At 39.9% G+C, this 23,146-nt stretch overlaps 1 protein-coding gene across 2 annotated transcripts; it reads right to left on the bottom strand.

The window, feature by feature from the left end:
- Positions 1–726: 726 nt before the first annotated feature.
- LOC137198376 (uncharacterized) lies at positions 727–22,627 on the bottom strand. 2 transcript variants are annotated; one of them, XM_067612162.1, is made up of 10 exons: positions 22,449–22,627; positions 16,481–16,542; positions 16,078–16,098; positions 15,640–15,912; positions 14,789–14,876; positions 14,334–14,563; positions 12,959–13,246; positions 11,935–12,113; positions 3,992–4,084; positions 727–2,385 (listed from the first exon to the last, which is right to left on the bottom strand). In XM_067612162.1, the coding sequence occupies exons 2-10, from the start codon at positions 16,524–16,526 to the stop codon at positions 1,933–1,935; spliced, it is 1,671 nt and encodes a 556-aa protein (XP_067468263.1). In that variant the 5' UTR covers positions 16,527–16,542; positions 22,449–22,627; the 3' UTR covers positions 727–1,932. The 2 variants fall into 2 exon arrangements, with proteins under 2 accessions (XP_067468263.1, XP_067468264.1); XM_067612163.1 differs by lacking the exon at positions 22,449–22,627 and adding an exon at positions 21,295–22,366.
- Between the last annotated feature and the right edge of the window lie 519 nt (positions 22,628–23,146).

The following is a 23,146-nucleotide window of genomic DNA, read 5'->3' as shown; positions in this document are numbered from 1 at the left end:
CAGCAATATGAACTACAAGTTATTAGGAGCTGAATGCCCTTGAACAGTTTAATACATTTGAACTGAAATATGTGTAAACATTTGACCTTCCTTACTTCGACGGTTGAGGAGATATCGAACGAGACACAATACCGTCAATAGTAGTAAAACGGTGGGTTTGGATTCATACAGCACCAGCAGCAAATATATGACCTATTGATGTCTGTTAAACCATTAATTTAGGATTTTTATACTCTGAGAATCTCCTCCTCTTTTTCATTTCCTATTTTTCATGAGCTGAATGGAATAATGTCTCCATGCAGTACGCTGAATGTCTAACATTGTTGGTTGCTTTGTACGAAACTCCCCCCTCCCAACACACACAATCACACACACACACACATACAGACACACCTCATAATCACTGTTATTCAGTCTCATCCGTTGGGGGTGTAGGCAGCGTCGTTATTGCAGATTGATCCCACTGCGTCTTTCCAGTCACTTCATTTTGGCAAACAACTGGGCTACAATAATCAGAGAGCTCTGTCAGATGGATGGGGGCCGAGATGAAAATAGGAGGCTTTAAATCATGCAAGTCATTTATCTGTTCCCCGAATAGTACCCTGTTCCAGCTCTGCCGTCTCTTACCACTGCTCCTCACTCCTGGTGTCCGTGAATTTGGTCTGGCTGCAAAGAGACCAAGAATCCAATTACGTTCTTGGCAATTGTTCCAAGAAGTCCCAGAGGTGTTCCACAGTATTCTCTGAATTTATTTTTTTTTCTCTGACAAGGCTTGTGACAACTCCAGTGAGGACGAAAAAAAAAAAGAAAAGAAAATGAGGATCGGTTCTACAGTTAGCTGTTGTTTTTGTGGGTGTTTTCTCTGGCATTCATCATTAGTGTGAGTGAAACGAGGTGGACATTTCGACAGGTTTCTTTAGATGATGCCGTCAGATGTGGCAGAGATTTGACGTCTAAGATATGAGAGAGAGAGAGGAAAACAACCGCCGGCGCTCCCATTGGAGTGGGGCTATTCAATCTTCTGAGCTTGTTTCAGTTTGCAGGTTTTTTTTTTTTCAGAAATAAAGACATCGAGGAGGGTTTTCCTATGGAAAGGTGAACAAGTGCTGAGTCAAGCGCTTCTGTCTGAGAGGCGGAGACGCTTTTTGACATGCTTATACTGTTAATAATAGAGTCTGTGTGTGGGTGGAATGAAATGCAATCATCGCAGTGTTTGTCTGATGCCGTGAGAGCAGACAAAAGTGCTGTCAGAGGCAGCACATTGAAATTTGCCTCAATAGGGGAGAAGCTCTTTACTTTTGTTGTTGGTAGCCTTGGTCTTAGAAAATAATGCCTCATTCCTCAGAGCGTACTGACTCCGACTGTCAAACTGTCTAACTCCTGTAATTTTTTTTGACAACTTTCGACAGGAGCTAAAATCATTTTGATCCCATTTAGGTGTTTTCCTAAAAGTGCTGAGAGTGTTTTACCCTTTTCACATCATCATAGCTTCTTTTTGAGCCTGTGCTTTCGTGGCCCGATGAAGCTTGCATGCAGTCAGTCTACTCTACTCAGCGTTTTCCCATTGATCTGAACTGTTATCTACTGTAATGTTTAATTTAAATGCATGCATTTTCCATATGCACAGAATTGCTTTGTTCTTCTTTTGATAGAGCTTGGGGTTACTCTTTTGCATCTCATGTTTCAATGCATAGTGCAGAAAACTTTGTATTGTGCATTTTGTGCAGCTGCCCATTTAATATTTTCTTCTAGGCTACACTGACATCCGGATCCAAGCGTGAATTTTTTTTCTGTGATGTTGTTTCAAATGCGGTGATCAAGGACTTGGTGGGAGTTGAATATGATAAGGTTCCTGATTGTTGCCAGATTGTTGTGGATGTAATTACTGTATAAGGAGACAAGCTAAAAAAAAATATTGCCCTGGGGATCCTCTCAGGTGCTCTGAGCTGATTCCTCTTTCTGCCCAGCTTCTCCGCTCTCATCCCCTCCCTCTGTCTTGGCTGAATCTGATCCAGCGGTGCCCCTGGAGGCCGTTCCCGGTGACGCAGCACCGTGCAGGCTGCCGTCCGGGGTGCCAGCAGCTAAAGAGCGAGGATTGGAGGCGGGGCTGGCACTCATGGCGGAGTCAGGGGTTCGGCTGGCGGTGAGGTTGCCGTCGGGGACCATGGTGGCCTCCAGGCTGTCAGAGTGAACTCCTTCGGTCACAGCTGTCGGGGATACCGCGTTCAGGAGGGGCTTGTGGGAGGCGTAGGTCATTGCAGCATCGGTGTCGCTGTCTAGAGGGAGGCCAGAGCTGGTGAACTCCACCCCGGAGTCACTCATCTCCAGGAAGTTGGAGTCTGAGTTGAGAGCCTGGTAGCGGCCCGGTTTTGACACCTCGAGGCCCTAAACGGAAGGAGGGAGGAGGGGAGAGGAGATGAAAGGCAAGGGGGGGAAAGTAGATAAAGAAACACAAGGCAGGGAGTGATGACAAAAAGAAGTAAAATGAGAGGGAAAGAGCAGGGCAGAGAGAGTAAAGGGGGGCGATAGTTAAATGAAAAAGGATAAGAAATTAATTGAAACCAGTAAAAGTAAAAAAAGGGGAGCGGTAAGAAAGTTGAGGGAAGGATAGAATAACAGTGTGAGAGGAGCATAAAAAAGATTTCCCCCAACAGAGCGGAAGAGATGGAGGAGGAGGGGGGGGGGGTTGGTGGACAGTGGAGGAAGGGTAGGAAAAAGAAGTGGTAAAAATTCAGGTCAGTGAAAAAGCAACTTGAATAATTTATGAACATGTTTCTAGGACCATATTTATAGTTTTACCTTCCACTCCCTGGTAGGCACCAATTCTTATTTTCTTTGTTGCATGCAGACAACATGACTGAGCATTGTGGAGATGGAAATGCAAATACGCCACAAGAATCGATATAAGTTTGTTAAAAGACTAATAAATCACATTTGTACGGAAGTTATAGTAAAATGTAGGTTATGGATGAGAGGCTACACCTGCCTTCCTCCATTAAATATGGAGACTACATTTAATTATTTAGACTGAATGGATAAAATAACAGGACATAACCTAATAAAGTCATACATTCCCTGTGAAAGTAAAGCAGTTGTTGTAGCTGTTGTTCCTGGGATTACCGGCTAGACTGATAACATGTGTTGAAGTAACCCAGTAAGCATACATGTGGTCATTTGCAGGATAAAAGACGTGTCAAGAATAAAACTAGGCTAAACTTTTTTTTAAAAAGTAAATGTCTTGGTTAGATATAACTGTTGTTTAAACAGCATTTCAATCACTATATTTAACATAATAAAAACAGGGATGTAATGCTGCTGGAACAATGGTAACATGTAACCTTGACACTTTTCAACCAAATTTAGCCAAGTTTAGTCTACATGCTTAGCCTTTGTTTAACCCACAAATCAACAAATTCACACTTACAGGGAAACTACTTTACTTTCACTTTTATGCTCATCTTCCAACGTCAGACTGCGTGTGACGTCTGCAGAGGCTACAATCAAATAACCAAAGAACTCTCTGAACCTTGACCACTTTAGTTTCTCTGCTCGTCTTGTTCAGTCTCACAAAAGATCCATCCTTTAAACTTTAATCTAATCTGTTCCGCTGCTCTGTGCGGTGTGTGAGGTTGATTGCCTTTTAATTACACTTGGCACTGACCTGACATTATATAGTAGGTAGTTTCTGCCAAGCAATCTCAGGCACTAGGAGAGTTAATGATTTCCCCCCCTCACCCAGTTTTTTATTGATATATTACTTTGAAGGATAACTTTCCTGACAGTACATGAGTGTTTTGTAATCAGGTTTAACATTATTTGCTTGTACTCCATTGAGGATCAATATATGTCAGATTTACTGTATTAAAATGAAACCTTGGCATTTTGACATTATGTTTTGTTTTTTCATTATATCATGTGTTACATTGATCATATATTTTAACTCATTTAAGGTCTCTGTTGTGGAAAACAGCTTCTCGATCGTACCACTGACCTTGATGGTGACCTCTGTGCTCTCCGTAGGCTTATCAGACACAGACTGCATGAGAGATTCCTCAGTGAACCTGGTGTAAGCCTCATGGACCACCTGCAGACCCGTTCACACACACACATAGACACGCAAACAAACACACACACACACACACACACACACACACACACACAGAAGAAATGTCAAAATATGGCTATAAAAATGCACTTTTGCTCACAATTAGTCATCAAAAATACACAGACACTGGTAGAAAGGATAAGGACACACACTAGGCACATGTAACTGCACAGGAAGCTCTTAAATACACATGTAAGATACTGAAGAGGACACGTGTGACATGAATGAGAGACATGTGGGGGGGGGGGGTTATTTGTGTCACGGTGGTCTCACGGAGGTTGAGAGGAAACAGAGCCGAAAAGGGCTGTAGTCTTTCAAAAAAATGTTGGTTCTCCTTTGAGGCGCGGGAAAGACAGCATAAGGGAAGAAAAATGATAAATTGAGGAGAAGAAGAAGCGAAACGAGAAGGGGATAGAGGCAGGTTCGAGAGAATGAGGGTGAGAGAAGAAGTGAAGTAGCTAGGGAGAGAGACGAGAAAAAGAAAGACAGAGTGAAACATTTTTTTGTGAAATTGTCATGTTTGTCGTTTAGCCAAGTGATGAGAGCATAGACACCGAATCCTACTGTGTTCTCAGCAGCAGATCATTCACTCTGGTGCCCCAACGCTTAAGCATAACACATTTTGTGATGCATAAAAGCAGCTCTACAATAAATAAGTTGACTTACAAGGTATTTAAAAATTAAAGACAGCTCTCTTTTTTGTAGGGGGTAAAATTGACAAAATATAATACAAAACATAATGTTCTGTTGTGAACTGCAGGAATCACAGATAATTGGAGATATATATTGGTATTTAATCTTTAAAATCCATCTACCACCACAAAAATACCCATCAAAGGCTTCCTGCTGCCTACAGTTTGCATATTAGAGATAACGCACTAAAAGAGAAAGTAAAAGTAAGAACACAGTCTTTGCAACAAAAATAAATAATAATGAGTTTGCATGAGGCACTACAGTGGATCATCTCTTGGAGGGGGAGAGAGGTGAGGGATAGAAGGAGTGATAAGTGAGAAAGAAAGAGGGAAAGTGAGAGGAAGAGAAGGTGGCAAGACAAGTGTGAGCGAAGCGACACAAGTGGCAATTGAGTGACAGGGAGTGTTAGAAAGATAAGTGCCAAAAAGTGAGACACAAGGGATTTAAAAGTGAGAGAATGAGAGAGGTAGAGTGAAAGTAAGATAGGAGGAAGTGAATGAGTAAGATGAGAAAAACAGTGAGGCAGAGAGAGACGGAGTCAGATGGAGAGGTGTGATTGACTTGAGCTTCATGTTGGTCTCTCGGGTTAAGTCCCGAGAGGCCGCTGACATCCTCTCACACATGTTTTCTGTGTTCTCAGACCTACGAGGAAATCCATAACACATCAGAAGCGACCGGCATCAAGGGCAACTGCTGTCATCTCAACCTCCACTGTCAATACACAAACACACATACGCACACATTAAGCTCCCGTACGCACATGACATGTAATATATACACACATTATAAGTATTTACATATATACATATATTGCTGCATAAGCATATACAGAAACGTACAGTGATACACAAACCCGAACAATACTGACGAACACACAGAAACATACAGAGAGTGAGAGACATTAGTGTGGGGGGTTATGTCCTGCAGTTTAAACATTTACTCAATATTGCTCCATAGTCATTAAAAATTTGATTCTTATCCATAATGACTGTTCTTCTGGTAGTTTTACTATTAAGTAAAAGGGTTACCAGTTGAATGATTTAAAGGACCAGTGTGTGGGATTTAGTGGCATCTAGTGGTGAGGCTGCAGATTGCAATGAACTGAATACCCCCCCCATCCCCTTCCACCATAGGAGAACCTACGGTGGCCATGAAACATGAACATGAAAAATGCAAAAGGTCCTCTCTAGAGCCAGTGTGTTTGGTTTGTCCGTTCTGGGCTACTGTAGAAACATGGCGATGCAACATGGCGTCCTCCGTGGAAGAGGATGTAGATATAAAGGTCTCATTCTAAGGTCATGAAAACACAACTATTCTGATTTTCATGTGATTATACACTGATTAAAACATAGTTATGAATATTATATTCCATTTCTGCGAAGTCTGTTCCACTAGATGCCACTAAATTCTACACACTGGACCTTTAATTTTTACTGGCCATGTTTTGTTTTCACTAGTAATTATTAAAGGGGACGTATCATGCACATTTCCAGGTCTATATTTATATTCTGCAGCTCTACTGGTTATCATTTACAGTAGAGCCTAAATCATGGAGGCTACATAAACAAATAGTAGTAGTAGGATTTCACTCCTTTTTCTTCTTCTTTACTTGAATATAAACTTCTCAAAAACATCTGTACATGTTTGAGCCCCAATCTGATCTGAAATATGTGAGTGGACAACACCAACAACCGGTGGAACAACTTTAACAACAAAGACTAGGGAACGGACAGCTGATTATGGGCATGTGCGATCAATCTGACATCATCACGAGGAGGAAGTGGTGATAACATTGTAAACAAATCATATGGGCAGGCTGAAGCCCTGGTTTTTGACTTGCAGGGAGCATTTTTATTTAAGTTCTAGACCTTTGACCATGTTTAACATCCAACATCTCAACAGTATAAGAAAAGCAGAAAAATCACAAAAAGCATGATATGTCCCCTTTAAGAAGCACTAGTACTTATAAAAGGTTACTTTAATCTTATTTTAATGTGTGTGTGTTGTGATAAATCCAAAAGTACTGATAACTTGGCATTGAAATGCTACCAGTCACTATTTCTTTGCTACTAGTACTAGTGAAATAGTCACAAGAATTTTTTTAAAAAATCATTAAAGAAGCTACTTGTGAGTAACTCAAAAGCATTAACCGACTGTAAACAAGTCAGTTAGTAATATGTACATGCTCATTAAATGGTTGCAAGCAAGAAAATTCACCAGCCAAATGTATGACTAGTGCTTAAAAAAATCACTTATATAAAATTAACAAATAGTAGCTGGAAAAATAGTAATTAGTCATTAAAATTAGTAATCGTATCTATTTTTTGGTGACTTGTGATATTTGGAAGTAAATATAAAAACTGCATGCCATAGGGGGAGTGTGTCTCTATCATGTCACATTTTAATCTATTGCTTTGGATCACTTGAAAACTACAATATGAACACAGAACATAACATCTAATGCAAACAAACACAGACAAACGGTAAAACACTGACACAGCACACACACACGCACACACTTTGTGGACAAGTAGTCGATTGTGCAGTGATTCTCTAGAAATCGGCTCAAATAAATCAAGATCATGAAAGGTTTACTCATGAAGGCTAATCAATAACGCCCTTACCACATATATTACACACAGAATCAAAATACACACACACAAAGCCAGCACTAATACTCACACATACACATAGGATATTTACCTTGTAGACCGTCACAAATAAAACACTGAAGTAAAAAAAATATGTGCATTTGTGTGTGCTTTTAACTAGCTGAATCACTTAATACTGTATGTAAATTACAGCAGTGAAGCTATGTTGTCTGCAGTTATCAACTAAATTGTTTATGAGTAACTGCAGTGCTGGTCTGGTTTGAGTTGTTTATCAGCAAGAAAAGAAAGAGAGGAAGTAGAGAGCGGAGGAAAGGGTGGCATAAATATTTCACAAATGAAAGGAAAAGTCACACACATGATGTTAGCGTCACTTTCTCCAATACCATCGCTCAGCTGCAGTTACACACACCAATGAAGAAGATATATAAACCATTTCAACAGGTCATTTAGTCTCTATAATGAATTTCCAAAATCAAATCTTCTTAAATCAAGTGAAAAAGAAGTGGCCTCATTTTTCTGGTCTGGAAAGGATCCAAGAAACAGTTCTCAGCCATCAGCTGAAATGTTCCACTTGTTTTAAGAAATGTAAGACTTTAGAAGTAAATGTAGGATTAAATGACTTGTTAAAATGGATGTTCCTGCAGTGTGCACCCTGACCTGGGTCAAAACTGTACCTATAATCCTATAAGACAGATCAACTGACCTACAATTGGCCTCCTTTGTCTTTTCCCTGAGCTTTAACATTGCTATTGATCTTTATTTCAAGGAAGAAAGCAAACCAGTTTTCTTTTAAAAAGGTCCATACTGGTGTTTTTGCATGTTTTAGCCCCTTAACTGCAAAACAAACACACTACTGCCAATCATTTTCAAAGCATACCATATGTTTTTAGACAGATTTTTTTATGTGGCACTGTAGAAAAATTTGGAGCTATTTGATCCTACACCACATAATACAAAAAATAACTAATATATACTTCAAATTTTACATAAAAAATGGATACTCAAGCATAGCTCAGTCAGCTCAGTCTGTCAGGATCCCGGAGGCAGTTTGTCCCAAGTCGTGGTGCCAAATCGACTTAAGGTAATTCATTGACTTTTTGTCAAATTAGGCCTTCGATCAACTTCTGCTTGTTCATTAAGATTGATAGCAGTTTCTCCTCAGTGTCCAGGATTTATTTAGTGTGCCTGTGCTCAATTTTTTAAATTGCTTTCATCCATTCAAAAGCAACGCAATTTACAAAATACTGAACACACATTTCTGAAACTGTCACCAATGATCTTGGTTGATCAAAGAACTTATTTGCAACAAAAGCAGTAGATTTCTCTAGACATGAAGAGAGAGCAGAAACAAAGAGGCCAGAACACAATTCTCTCACCAAGAAGAGGCTCCGTTTGAGGCTCCTTAAAGTAAGAGGGAGAAACAGTGCGACGCAAAGGCAACAGCGTTAGCTGGGCCGCCAAGGACAGACATCCAGCTCTGAGCACATAAAGGCCTCGGTTCCACTGTGAGCATTTTAATTTTTACTCGACACTTGATACTCAACCGTGATGCACATCATTAAAACATGATTACAACATACTTTCATACAAAACATACCACGCATCACTGAACAAGAGTAGGAGTAGGAATAAAAGATGAATGGAAATTAAAATTAATGGTAGCTTAAAAATACCCCACCTACCTACATTTACATTACAAAGCCAGCTGTGTGTTATCTTTTTTTTTTTTTTTTTGGCTTTGTTGTGCTATGCCAGTGCACTGAGTAGAAATACCCACCCAAATGTGATGCAAACTCAAAATGACAACTCTAAAAATAAGGACTGCAGACCTTTTTCACAGCAGACGTTTTGAGTTGTCATAGCAGGAAAAGCACAAGTGTTTCTAATTAACATGATATTCAGGTGTCCCAGTAAACCATGACAGTGTGACAGCACCAGGACCCCGAAACTGAAACATCTAAATGGAATTCAGTCGTCATTAATTTGATTATTTACACCTGTGCTTTCCCTAATGTGACACGTCAAAACGTTTTGTCGTTTATCATGTAGCAGTGCCAGCTGTGCTGCACAAATACCTGAACATGTGTCTATAAAGCATGAGGTGTAAACTCTGAATGTAAGGTGACATTGCAAACACACAGTGACAGAGAAAAAGAGAGAACAGAGACAAACATAAGTAATATCGATTTGACATCACAGACAAATACAAAGAATTGATCAGTATCAGTCTATAGCGAGTTCAGAGTAAGAAGGTGCGATTTGATAAATGAGTGACTGATATGTGGAGCAACTTTACAAATACAGCTGGATTTTAACTGGGTGAAAACACATTTAGACCAGTTCTGATCTAAAACCTAGAACATTTATAATTCTCCCATCTCAAAACAACTGTGAACTCAATTAAGACATTAATATTCTAAGTGAGTAATATGACATATTGACTAAACGCTTGGTATGATCTAATGATCTCTGCGAAATAATCAGTCTCTGCTGCGTTTGCTGAGTTGTTTACAATGAGTGAGTCATACGTCTGCAGTGGATGTTTAATTGGTCCATAAATTTACTGCGGAGGATGAGTTGACTGTCAGTTATTTCAAATGATCCAATGATTCAGTCGATCTTTCATTTTTTGAGTTATTGAAACGTCATGTAGTTTTAATTTAAGGGTTCTGTTCTAAAATAACCATCAGTAAAACAGTCCCACCGATATTAAAAAGATATTTGATAGCAGGGTCAAAACAGAAGTATGACAAAATCTTGAATTTTGATTGTCTTTGGTGATAAGTCGGACTGGACCTGCTATATTTCAGATACATTAAATATTGTGGACATTATATTGTGGCTTATACAAGAAATCAGCATGTTTTATTAAGCACTCATACAACTGATCTGGACATTTCTTATACCTTTTAGTCCTCATATTAGACTATTATCCCTCCGCAGTGCAATCAGTTTCTGAGCCTGGTGTTTAGGTGTTTTTAATGGATAAGTCGTCTGTTTATAATGAGTTTTTAAATGGTCCATAAATTCAGTTAGTTAACAAATAGCCTGCTGGGAATGCTGGGGAGAGGACGGGTTAACTGTCAACTCCTCTAAATCATCCAGTCAGTCAGTTAATCAGCCAGTATCGAGCAGGTGGATATAAGGAGAGCAAAGATTGCACGAGGCCTATTGGAAAACAATCAAACGTTTTAAGCTTTGAAAGCCTTCAGAATTAATTCATGATTGAAGAGTTTTAGTCAAAATTGACACTTAAGCATGATAGCATGATAATGACGGCACCTCGAAAGGCTTTTTCAAACTAATTCTGTGAATAATTTTAAAAAGACACTGGATCTAAAACATTACAATAAAACATACGATTATGGAAACTAACAGATGTATGTTTTTCAGACATTTGGTGGATGCTGACTGTGACAACACAGCGTACTCTATGTTCTATAAACATTTAGTGTTCAAAAATCAAGTAATGATTTTTTTTTTTTACCAGAAAGGATAAAAAGCATTTTCATTTATGAACTTATTATTAGTTTCCTGTGCAAACACACTGCAATTACAGGAGCTGGTACCAAAATAATCTAATGTCATCCTAGAGGTCGAAGACATTGACTGTGTAATGCTCGGCTCACGTCCGGCTATTTACATTTGTTGCATGTCATCCTCTTCTCTTTCTGCCTCCTCATTTCCAGTCAGCTCTCCGCTGTGTAATGATAAAGCCTTGAAAATAGCACCTCTTGCTGCCAGGCTGGAGGTTGCATCTTGTGCTTACACTTATTTAAAAATGAAGACTGTAACATTTTAGAGTGAGAAAATGTGTGAAAATGGCTCGATGTGGCTTCCACACTTATGGACTTATATAAAGAATGGTTTCTGCTTAGATCTTTTACAAATATAAACTAATATTTAAACAAATTTGCAGGCAACAGGGTAACTAATCAGAATCTTTTGATTGGCAGCAGTTACTTTGACATGGAATAAATCTATTTCCTCTTTTGTTTGACATTCACACTACTACTTTGAGCTTTGGTTGCTGCTCTTAACTAAAGTGATTTACATTGACTTAAGCAGGAGGATAAGCTGAAATGTTTAGATCACTAACAGTAGCTCCTGATAATGACTAGTTCACAAACAGCAGATATGACAGACATTCTCACGTCTCTGGAGGGTTCATGTACGATAAACATGAAAAAAAGGGACCCAGAGAGCAGCAATAGAAATATTATTTTTCCCTCAGTCATCGTCAGCCATGTTTATTTTTTTCTAATTTGGCTGTGACTGCATTAGCCAGATCCAGAACTGTAGGGGAGCTAGTTGACCAGCTGACCATCCTGACTCCCACAGCAGGAACAGAACCCTCCTCCACCTTTTCATCCCTTCCACACACACAAACACACACCTCAGTCTTACCACATGACAAGTATTAAATTTGCTTAATGCGCACTGTTCCATAAGAACGCTGTCACCACAGGAGCCCTACTGTATTCCTCAATGAAGAGTGATAGTAATGCGGTAGGTATGTGTTACCTGTCTGAAAGCCTCGCCTTCTCCCTTGCCGGCCTGCTGAGCAATGAGCATGAGTTTCTTGTTCTTCTCGTTTCTTTTATGTACTTTATACAGACAGGACAGCAGGCACACCAGCAGCATGAAGGCGATCAGGCCCAGCATGGAGAGGATGGCTACAGTCAGGGCAGGCAGCTTATAAGCTAAGAGCGAGATGAGGACAGGAGAGCAGAAAGAACCAGAAAGAGAAATAATAAGGCTTTTGAGACTGCAGCTATGTCAATTCAAACTGGGGAAGGCCTCTATTAGGCATATGCCGCCTTTGCTGTCTAGCTACTCATTTTCCATCTCTGCCTTTTGTATTGAAAAATGAATCTCGTTTTAATTAGCATGTTAACTTGCACACAAATACTGATTGTTGTCTAGGTAAAGATAGAAAGGTAGATAAACATATTAATCATAGTTTTTTTTGTCTGAATGCATTATTTCAATGCCTATATATGGTCTTTTTTCCTCTTTAGCTGTGCAGGTACAGGTAGAAAGTGATCTATGACACACTGTTACCATATCAGCTTCATTATCAATATTTATGACCATCTTTCACACAAAAGTTAAGTGACTAAGTTCACATAGCTCCATAAAAGAGGTAAATCATAAAAGCAATTTATCTCCATCTCTTCCTGTGGGTAAAATCAACAGTAACTCATGTTTCTGACCTTTGTCCACTGATACTCTTACTTGCTTGAGAAAAGTTCTGAATATTTGCCCATATGCTTTAGTTACTGTACACAGAGAATGACTTTGAATTGCTTGACTCTGACTAGCATGATGCTATAGCAATGATGTAAACTCTTTCAATAAACATGATCAACAGTTGATTGGAGGCTCTTTCAGATACTCAAAGATAATATAAATGACAAAAAAGTCATAACAATTTATGTTTGTTCAGTAGAACAAGTGATTTGTGTAGCCTAGGTAGGTTGCTAGGCTACAGATGTGAAAGATAATGGTCAATATCAGGTGGTATAGGCACTCATGAGTCTCTTACCTTCTACCTCTATGTAGACATGAGCCACAGGAAACCCAGCCAGGTCTGATACTTTGAAGACACCAGTGTCAGCAACGTGGACCTTCTTCATGATGAGCTCGGACCCCTCCACTGTCAGCCTGCCCTCCAGCAGAGGGTCCAGTGGTGTCATCAGAACCCCCTGGTCTACGATGACCCGGTCCTGATTGTCTGATTTGGGCCTGTAGACAACGTTGACATTGGAATGGTGCAGGTAGAGTTTAATCTTCAAGTTTTCTCCATGGGAGAGGTGCATGAAGATCTGGTGCTCTGTGAAGAACCAAATGGAGAAATATGTATGTGAATAGATAGTAATACAAATTAGCTTGTCTGGAGAAATTTGTATGATCCCTTTTTTTTTTTTTTTTTTACCTTTTTTCATTTTGAAACCCTGATTTCTCATTGTAGCAAAAACATTCTTTCTTTCTTTAACTGTGAAAGTAAAAAGCTAATAGCTGAAGATGCTAGCAGTTAATTGTATAAACATCTAGAAAAATGCACAAACAAATGAAATGCCATTTGGTACAGAAATTGATGTTCCCCTCAGGATGAATTTTAATGAACTTTGGTGATCCCCTGACTTTTCATCTAGCACCATTACCAGGTCAAAAATCAGGTCAATGACCAAATACCAGCAAAACTACTTCCCATCTGCTTCAACTACACTTTGTGGTTAGCGCTAATTAGCTAAGTTAGCATGCTGTCACACTAAACCAAGATGGTGAACATAGTAAACATTACCTGCTGAACATCAGCATGTTCTCATTGTGAGCATGTTAGCATTTTGATTTTACCATTAAGTTGGCAGGTTTTTCAACAGCTATACATACTTTTGATGTGGTAACTCGGCCTTCAGTTGTGTTTCGAGGCAAGTGTTCTTTTTTAGCATAAGAAAGCCATTTAAATCTGTTTTTGATATATTTTTATCTACATCTTATTCTTTACTGCTGCAATGGCCCAATATCGTTGCAGGCAACTTTAACTTCATTTTGAGTCGATAAAACAAAAACTTGTGACCTTTTTGGAGCTCAAGGCATTAGGTTTAGTATTTTTGCAAGACACAAGAGTGAAATAATGCAGACAATGCAATGTGAGAAGAAAATAGAAACTGCACAAAAACCCCAACAGAGGTTTACCATGAAGGCAAAGTCATACTTAATGGGATATATAGGGTTATATCAAAGACCTGGCTCAGCAATTTAGACAAATTTACGCAAGTACCGTACGCACATCAACGCTACACTTAAAAATCAGATACATTCACACATAAAACCAGCATGTATGTCCAAACGGGACTGATGGATGGATCAATCAACTAAACCTGGGAGGATACAGCGAAGCACAAATCTCTCTTCACCTCTGATATTCAGACAGTTCCTCCTCCTGACTTTGCCCTCGCGGTCCAGCACTGTGAAGCTCCCCTCGTCTGCCATCCTGACAGCGTGCAGTGTCACCCGTTTCTCTGAAACGCTAAGACGTCCCACATATTCCTCTGCTGTCACCGCCGTCTGGTTGTACAGCACCACAGCTGGAGGCTCTGTAGCATGCTGTATGTCAGACTGATTGGTCTGCTGGACGAGACTGGGCCTTAACGTGGTAAATAAAAGAATACAATTGAATTGATATTACCCAAATTAAAATATAATCAATCAGTTCCAAACTAACAACCCAATCAGTGATGTCTCAGCAGTTGTTTTGCCTTTAACTGCTGATTGAGAACACCTGTTGTGACATCGCTGATTGTGGTTTGGTTGATTACATATAACCGAATCACTTTTGATTCCTTGCTTGTCGCATTTTCGCCGACTGTACCTGAACTCCAGGGTGATCGGGCCTTCAACGTGGTTGAGGTGAATGTAGTAGGGGTCTCCATACTTGACCACCTGCTCCACAGCACAGTCTGATCATAAAAGGAGAGGAAATAAAGGTAAAAGCAGGATCTTTGAGACAGAGGCTGTAACATTGTCTTGGTGTTTTGAAAATCATTGTGAACAAAACAGCTCTGTTCTTTATTGAGCAGAGTTCCCCCCCCAGACAAGTATTAAGACAAATAATATATTTGACACAATAATATATGTCTGACTTGTTCTTTTCACACAAAAAAAGTAATAATAATTACTACTTCAAATCCCTAAAATGGCATCCTTACACCTTCTCCCTAATCTATGAATATGCAAATATTCAAATATTTCATTTCAGTAATTTAACTGCTGGACACAAAGTGTCTCCTACTTCACTGTAAAGTCCATTCAAGTGTATGTACACTGTCTCCACATAACACTTGTGTAAGTTGAATACTAGACCAGAATTGGCTTCCAAACTAGTTGTGATGTCACATATCATGCTCATAGCGTCCAAAAAAATCTGATTTTCAATGAGGACAGAAAAAAGAGATTATTGCCATTGTTCATATAGTACACTTAAAAAAAATCAAAAATGATGATAAAATAGATGTGTAATTCATTCCACAGTTGTGTTTTGAGACTGTACAGAATGTGTTGTGTGTCTCCATTGGCAACATCAACTTGTGCATCTTGTTTCTCTCCCTCCGTACGTCAGAGATGTAATTCTATTCACCAACAAGCAACCAACAGCTCCGAGTCGGACTTTGAGTTGGGAAACACTTTCTAACACTCTCCCTACCTCTGGATAAGAATGCGTACCTCTAACAACGAGGATGAGGTGCTTCTCTGCGTTGGTGTTGTTGGTGTTCTTGATGATGTACATGCCCTCGTCCTCCTCCTGTACATCCTCCAGAACCAAGTGGCCCAGAGTATTGAGGCTGCCGCGTGGGTTCACCACTTGGCCCGCTTGTAGCAGAACCACGTTAGAGGACTTATTGATCCTGGATTTAAACACAACCTCTCCGACGTTGCCGGACGGGACGTCGATGTGAATGTCCTCACCGAAAAAGGCCGTCCTGTGTTCTTCTTTGACTGGAGGGACGATCCAAATGTTTTTAGGTTAAAAGAAAGCCTTCGTCTTCCCAAATATCCCCTCTGATTTGAACCAGTGAACCTCTCATCACTGCATATAATCTATTAATTCTCGAAAAACATTCCTGGTCATGCATTACAATCCAAACAAGCATGCTATTTTACCTTTCAAAGATGCTGACACAACTGTGAAAGAAAAAAATAGAGAGGTTATTTTAAAATGCATCTTTTTTTAGTTGCCTACTGATATGTGCAAAGATCTCTAAATAAGCCACGGTTCCTTTGTTCTAACTGCAAAACCAAACAACTTTTGAAATGTAAATGCCCTACATAATGACAGCTAAAAATAGACCAGATGTAAATACAAGCTGACGACTCATAAGAAAAGAAAGGAAAGCAAATAAGCGCAAATTAAATAGATCACACGATAAGTTACGTTTCTTTGGTGTGGTTTTCATAGGATCTCTGCTGATCATTCAGTTGAAACAAATTCGGTTTTGTAGGAGGTCTGTTTCAGCCATTCATTTATCCAACCCAATCCCAAGTGACTGATTACGTTTGTGCTTACCAGTGCAGAACAGGGCGCTAAGCACTGCAGCGCTGATTACTTTCATCTTGAAGAGTTGGTCTCTGAAAAAAAGAAACCCACACACCAAATAAAGATGTTTTTATAGCATAATTAAGTTTCTAAAAAAAAAAAAAAGAGAGATATCTGCCATGTCTTTATGGCACTCACATGAAGATATTATAATTCATTTGACATGAATCTTTATGTTTAAAAAGGTAAACATCATCATTAAAGGAATTTGGTTTAAGTGCTTATTTGTAAAACACCTCTGCGAGGTAAATGTATGCCAGCTTCAATCTGGATCCTCAAGTCTAAGAGAAGTGTGCCCCCTCCTGCTCTGCACCAATAGCATTTCACAAATTAGCTCTTTCACAAGATAAGAAATAGCACTGCTTATGCTCCTTGACACAAACATCTACAGTGCTGCTATAAAGTAAAATATACTATTAAGCCAAGTTGTATAGATTAAGTGTCTTAGAGGGAGAGGGAAGCATCACTTTGTGCGTTGAGCCGAATAGCAGCTCTTCATGTCTCCTGCGGTGCGACGAGTGAATCGGCTCTCCGCTCACAACACATGACCACAAACCAGAGAGAGACATGAGGAAGGAAGAAGGGGGGAAGGATACAGCGCTGGACTAGATTAAGCGGTAGTAGCACAGAGATAATGAGGTTAATTATATAAATTAAATTATAAGGATAATTAGATATATGGATAGAGGGAGAGACACGTAAAGAAACAACAAAAAAGAGAATTAGCAAAGAAAACAGCATTGCAAATAAACTTTTCAAAGGACGCCAAGGCCGGGACAAGTCAGACTCAAGTAGCTCTGAACTAAGTGAGAAGGACGTTCAGATCCCCAAAACAACAACAGGACCACAACAAATGACCACTTGCCACAAGAATGGCATCTGCATGTAAAATTTCTCTATTTTATGTTTTCCAGTAGTCATTTTCCAAGTAGATCATTTTTGCTTTTCTCTGCCACAGAAGTTAAAGGATAGGTTCACATTTTTTATGTTAATACAATACTCACATGCACATATGTGTTATGAGAGAGTCGCTAGTTGCTGTAATCATTCACCACAGTCCTTTTCTGTTTAAAAACACATACTGAAGTTCAGAGTTTACCTGGACAGTGCCATGTAGGTTGTAGGTTTGTTGTTCAGACAAAGCTCTGGTAATAAATATACATGATTGCCTTATTGGCTAATTGTAACAGCTGAAGCGTCATATTAGCTTTGGCGTATTAGCATTGTGAATTTTGTCCCCCATCTCTAACAGTGTAGTGATTATTAGGTAGGTGTCAGTTCAAGGCCTGTATGGAGATCAGGAGTGAACATATTGAACTCTTTCAACTTACAAAAGGCATATGAGTTTTTTTATGGACCTGAAAAAAAAAATCTCAAAATATCCTTTAAATAACTGCCAGTGGGTGTGTGAAAATAATAGCAGATGCTACGTTCTCTACTCACCCATCTGTTCTCTCTTAACATTGACAGGATCCATATTCTTCTACAGCACAACTCCACTGCATCGAAACTGCACCCACAATTAGGCTGACACATAGTGAACGACAAGCAATCCAAGTCATTTCCGACCTCACCGCATTCTCAACAACAACAGCGCTAATGGGATGGCTAACATTACTTCAAGAAACCAACAAGTTGAGCAATTAAGGAAGGGAAAAAAATGCACGGACAATCACGGACTAAAGGGGTGATGGAGTAATGTAGATCTGCAGACTTACTGACCATCAAAGGCCTGTAACAAGACCACAAGATCACTTTGAGCTTAGTATATGCTGTATTACAGATTCCCAGTTTGCAAAAAGTTAGAAAGTGTGAAGCTTGTTTCAGAGTTCTGCACCATATTGGGAATTATGAGTAATTTTCCTGTTTGTATTGACTGCACCATTAAGGAATATAGCAAATCGCTGCATCTTTAGACCCTATGAAAGAGAACAATAAAAAGCCATCGAGTTTCTGCCAGCTTCCTCAGATGAGGGATCAGAGCGCTATTCAAAAGAAAAAAAAGAAAAGAAAAGAAGAAAGCCCATCTACTTTCCCTTCGCACGTCAACAAATGTAAAGTGACTTCAAAATGACGACCTAGCATTAAAGTGGGCAGAAAAATTGCTCAAGAGGCTCTTAGTCCTTTAGCCGAACACAGTAATCATAGCATATTTTCTAATCGGTGCCCTATGAAGCAAGATGAATGGTCACACTTTAATGTTCTACAGAGCCATTAGCTTATTGCACGTGTGAGCGCTTGTGCCGGCGTGCTGCGAGGGCACAAATCACAGGTTTGATTCATGGATGGAGAGAACTATACATCTGGCGAGAAAATGAAAGGTCGCTGTCGATTATATAAAGGTCATACCGTGTGTCATTCTCAAGGCGCGCACACGCACGCACATACATTCAAGAACTGACACATGAAAAATGTTTCCGATGACGTGCAGTCAAACGCAACACAAAGCGCTGGAAGAAGGCTAAATAAGGCCAACTAGAGGCCTTTTCTCGCCCACTAGATGGATGACTCCTTGAAACCTCACAGCCCAAAAAGAAAAATCCTGCTGTGATAATGGAGGCCACTATGAATAAAACACAAAAACATTCTCAGAGACACATTTCTCAGACATATTTCAGACACAACCGGTTTGAGTTTGATGTATTTTGCCAGGCATTTATAGACATTATACAAGCTGCCTCAGGAGGGGGACGCTGTAATTAAAAGGTGAATTTTTATAAAGGATACTTTTACATCATGGAGTGTCCTGGACAAAAGCATCAGCTAAAGAACCTGAGACACAGACGTAACCGCTGTTCTTTAGCTGAAGGCGAGCTGTACGTTTTAAAAGTCAGGCTCTCTATGGGGTCGCCGCTCTCCTGTCTCCCTTTGTGACCAATTAGATCAATCGAACAGCATGAGGCGCGGCATTTACTGTTGTGCGTGTGACACATCCAGCAGCCTCCTCGCGGTGAGAGGCACGGAGGGTTACATCTTTCAGGGTGATCTCATCAGCCTGACATCCATCCTGACTGACAGACTTAAGAGCCTTTTTTTTTTTTCCCCCCTTCATCTCTCCCACACAAGTCGAGCGGGCGGTAGCATCACGCCTTCATCCTCCTCTAGTTACAGTATTGTCTCTCTGTCTCATCTTTCTGCTTCTCTCTTTCTCTTCCTTCCCGACTCTTCTTTTATCTCTTCTGAAACACTTCTGCCTCAAAATGCATTCTCTTCTGTTTTTCTCCACAATACTCTTTAATTATCCTTAACTGATACATTTAAGGTCAGTCAGAGTGATTCATTGGTTTGATGATATCCTGGACCACTGCAGCTCTCTCTACTATTGCTGCTTATTTCATTTAAAGTATAAGTGTCCTTTAATGTTAAAAAATTTTGTTGCAGTCTCCATGTGCCTACATATCCAAGATACTCAAGATACTAGCACCTTCAATCAAAAGATACCGACATGAGTGCAACCTTAAAAGTGGGTCCCTTCTCTGGACTGGCTTGCCCCCAGCACTTTCCTCTTCTACACCCCCTCCCACCCACCCCCACTCCCCTTCCTCCTCCTCCTCCTCCTCCTCACCCTGTACGCATCCAATAAAGCCAGGAGCAGCTGCTGGTGCAGCTAAGGGTGTGTCATGAATGGGGGTTGTCCCGTTACAGGGATTTCCAAGATGGAAGGATGGAGGACATAAGAGGGAGAGAATGAATGAAGAATGAAAGAGAGGTTGTGGTTAGATATAATCACCACAGTCAGACGCTCTTATGCTTGAGTCTGTGCATAATATCATTCATTTTTATGTCTGTGAATAAAGCCTTTCATCTCTCCCTCTCTCTATCTCTCTCTCTCTGTCTCTTGTGCTACTTTGTTTCCTCACAGATCACAGAGGAAGCCTCCAATCTGCAGGTTTAGCTGAAGATGAAGCAAAGATATGCAGCTGTTTCAAAACAAATGATATATCAGATGATAATTCCTCCATCTAACACCATAGTTTGGTGACTCATATGTTTTTCTTTTTATTTGACATCAGATTATCAGGAGGACTGTCCTCTCATTCCTCGTCGTAGTCATTCACACGACACACTGTAAATGACTCTTCAATGTGACAAACACTTAGTCAGCGGCTCTAATATGTGCAGTAGTCCCCAAGTGCATTGCGTAACTGGGATGGTCTAGAAAATACCTCTAGATTCAGACGGGTATATTCCGCACACAGGACATGATAATGCACCACAGTCTGGGGCAACAGACGCACAATTATTAGTGCACCATGTTTTAAAAACCACTTGGTGATTCGTGTACAAGCATCAGAGTGAGATTAATGTGTTAATCTTCACTGAGTCCAAGACAGCAGAAGAATTACTAGAGATTTTACAGAATGAACGTCAAATTGGCAGAAGAAATGAGGCCATTCGGTGCACAGATACCTGATTAAATAATGTCTCGTCTAAGCAAACGCTTGGATTCCTGCCTGAATACTCTGAATCTTATCGTTTCCCCCCAGGCAACAACAGAAAGTTTAGCCGTTCTGTAACATGTCTGGGAACCGTTAATTGTTTTGTTCTTGTGTGAAGATGCCTGTAATTACTGCCATGCTGCGCGGCTCCGCTGCGTTGCTGTTGGTTACACGCCCTAAATCAGCCGTTTCTGTCGTACGGGACCGCTCAATACAAGCAAATACTCAAAACAGAGAAGGAAAAACTGCATAATTTAACCCATTACATCCCTGGTATAACGAAGTACTGCCAAAAAAAAGACCAATAGTTGTGATATGTAATCATAATTGGATGATGGTAATTACCTTTGTCAAGCCTTGAAGCCGAAAATCACTGGACAGGGAGGGGCTCAGGAGTGATGGTTTTCTGGATATCGCCTCTTTTTTTTTTCTTCTCTATTTCATAAATTTAGTCCAGCCCCTCACCCCCAACCCCCGACAACAACAGACTTCAATGGGATCGGGAGTTGATGGAGAGCTTCGGTTGATGTCGGGTTTGTGGACCAATAGAGATCGGCGATACTCGGGAAGCATCGGTAAACTCCGTCATATCTGGCTCGGAGCCACAAAGCAGCCTCTCCGCAGTTTAACCTCAGGTGACCGTTACACATGCACGATTTCTCAAACCTGATGTCCACTCATCTGCTCAAAAAAGGCCGCATGGGGATTCCTCCTCCAGCTTTTCACTCTTAGACGCCACGTTTGTGATGTTAAAAGACGAGTTCACAATTTTAAGTCTTAAAACAACAAACGAGCATTGAAACATGTTTTTCTTGCTGTAATGATTCCTCCTGTTCATACTGACCATTAGAAGAACCCTTCATAATGCACTTACAATGTAAGTGATGGAGGACAGTCCTCCTTCTGTGCAAAAATGTATTTAAATGTTTATCTGAAGCTAATATGAAGCTTCAGTCGTTCAAATGAGCCAAATCAAGTAGATATCCTTCAACATTAGTCTTTTTAGGGTCAAAGTTCCTCTTTTTGTTACTATACTTCCACCGCAGCTCACAAAAAACACAGAGGGATTAAAAAGAAATGTGGCAGGGATCCACTTGATATGACTAATTTAGACTGCTAATATAAGCTTATATAAGCTTTATAAGCTTGTTTCAATGTTGATTTTGGCTCCTGACTGTTGTTTAAACACAGACTTGAAAAATTGTGAACTTGTCCTTTGATCTAAAAGTTATTTCATTATCAGTTCTGAGTTGTTGGCTACTTCTTTTTTTTTCTTTAGCAGGGAAAATCTTTTTTTGCATCAGTACGATCTAAAGTAGCACTAAATTAACATATACATCATGTTTGTAGCCATTAAATGTATATTCAAGACCCTTTTTAATACCAGTCAGCTGACAACATTAAAAAGTCAGCCGGAGAAGGAGTTTTCTACAAAATAAACGAGCTAACGTTAATTAGCTACCACGCCTAGCTAATGCTGCAGTTGCATCAACACTCACCGAAAATGAAAATCTTTATAGTGTAGTTTGTATATGTTGCACCCTTAAAACGGACGAGGTCTTCTGTCCATTTTCTTGTGACAATTTTTATTTAAGGCTGGGTTCAGTTACAAAGAATGTTCAAAACAAAACTTCCGGCCTACAAAGACTGTCTTTTTTGTCAAGCTACAACACACACATACTTGTTTTCCCAGAACTTCGTCTGAACTTCATCCCAAAACGTAGTCTTAAAGGGGCAGCGCTCCAACAAATGCAACCTCCTCTAATGACAAAATATGACACCATTATAGCCATGTGATGTCTAATATATTAACAGAAATTCCAATGTAAACATAAATTCAAAACAACCTTTTGTCAGTTGTATTTTTTTCTAGGATCCAACATATACAAGGCCACATTGTTTCAAAAATAATTTCGAGGTAAATCTGCTACTCTTATCACCTTAAACCACCTGTAAACAATTAACATTAAGTTCCATGCATAGGCAGTTCAGTCGATCCATACTGTAACGTAGTAATTGCTAGTAGTGAACAATCTAAAATAAATAATTTATTAAAGTTTGTACAAGTTTGTTAGCTACCTTTGTCCAAGGGGTTTTAATCTTCTGACCCGTCCTTCTCCCTTTGTAGCGTTACTGTCGCTGTCCAGGGTCCTGATTTCCTTCTCTCCGCCCCTGCCGCTGCCGCTGTCCGTGGTGC

This window comes from Thunnus thynnus, chromosome 15, assembly GCF_963924715.1.
Source record: "Thunnus thynnus chromosome 15, fThuThy2.1, whole genome shotgun sequence".
Lineage (NCBI taxonomy): Eukaryota > Metazoa > Chordata > Actinopteri > Scombriformes > Scombridae > Thunnus > Thunnus thynnus.
The sequence above is the reverse complement of the archived record's forward strand: the minus strand, read 5'-3'. Positions and strand labels throughout refer to the sequence as shown.

Bases quoted from the DNA above. Each gene is read 5' to 3' on its own strand.
- LOC137198376 (XM_067612162.1), bottom strand. From the start codon at position 16,526: ATGAAAGTAATCAGCGCTGCAGTGCTTAGCGCCCTGTTCTGCACTG. The intron at 14,877-15,639 runs GTACGCATTCTT...TTTTATGATCAG, and splicing joins CCTCATCCTCGTTGTTAGAG to ACTGTGCTGTGGAGCAGGTG. The intron at 4,085-11,934 runs GTAACACATACC...ACGGGTCTGCAG, and splicing joins AAGGCGAGGCTTTCAGACAG to GTGGTCCATGAGGCTTACAC.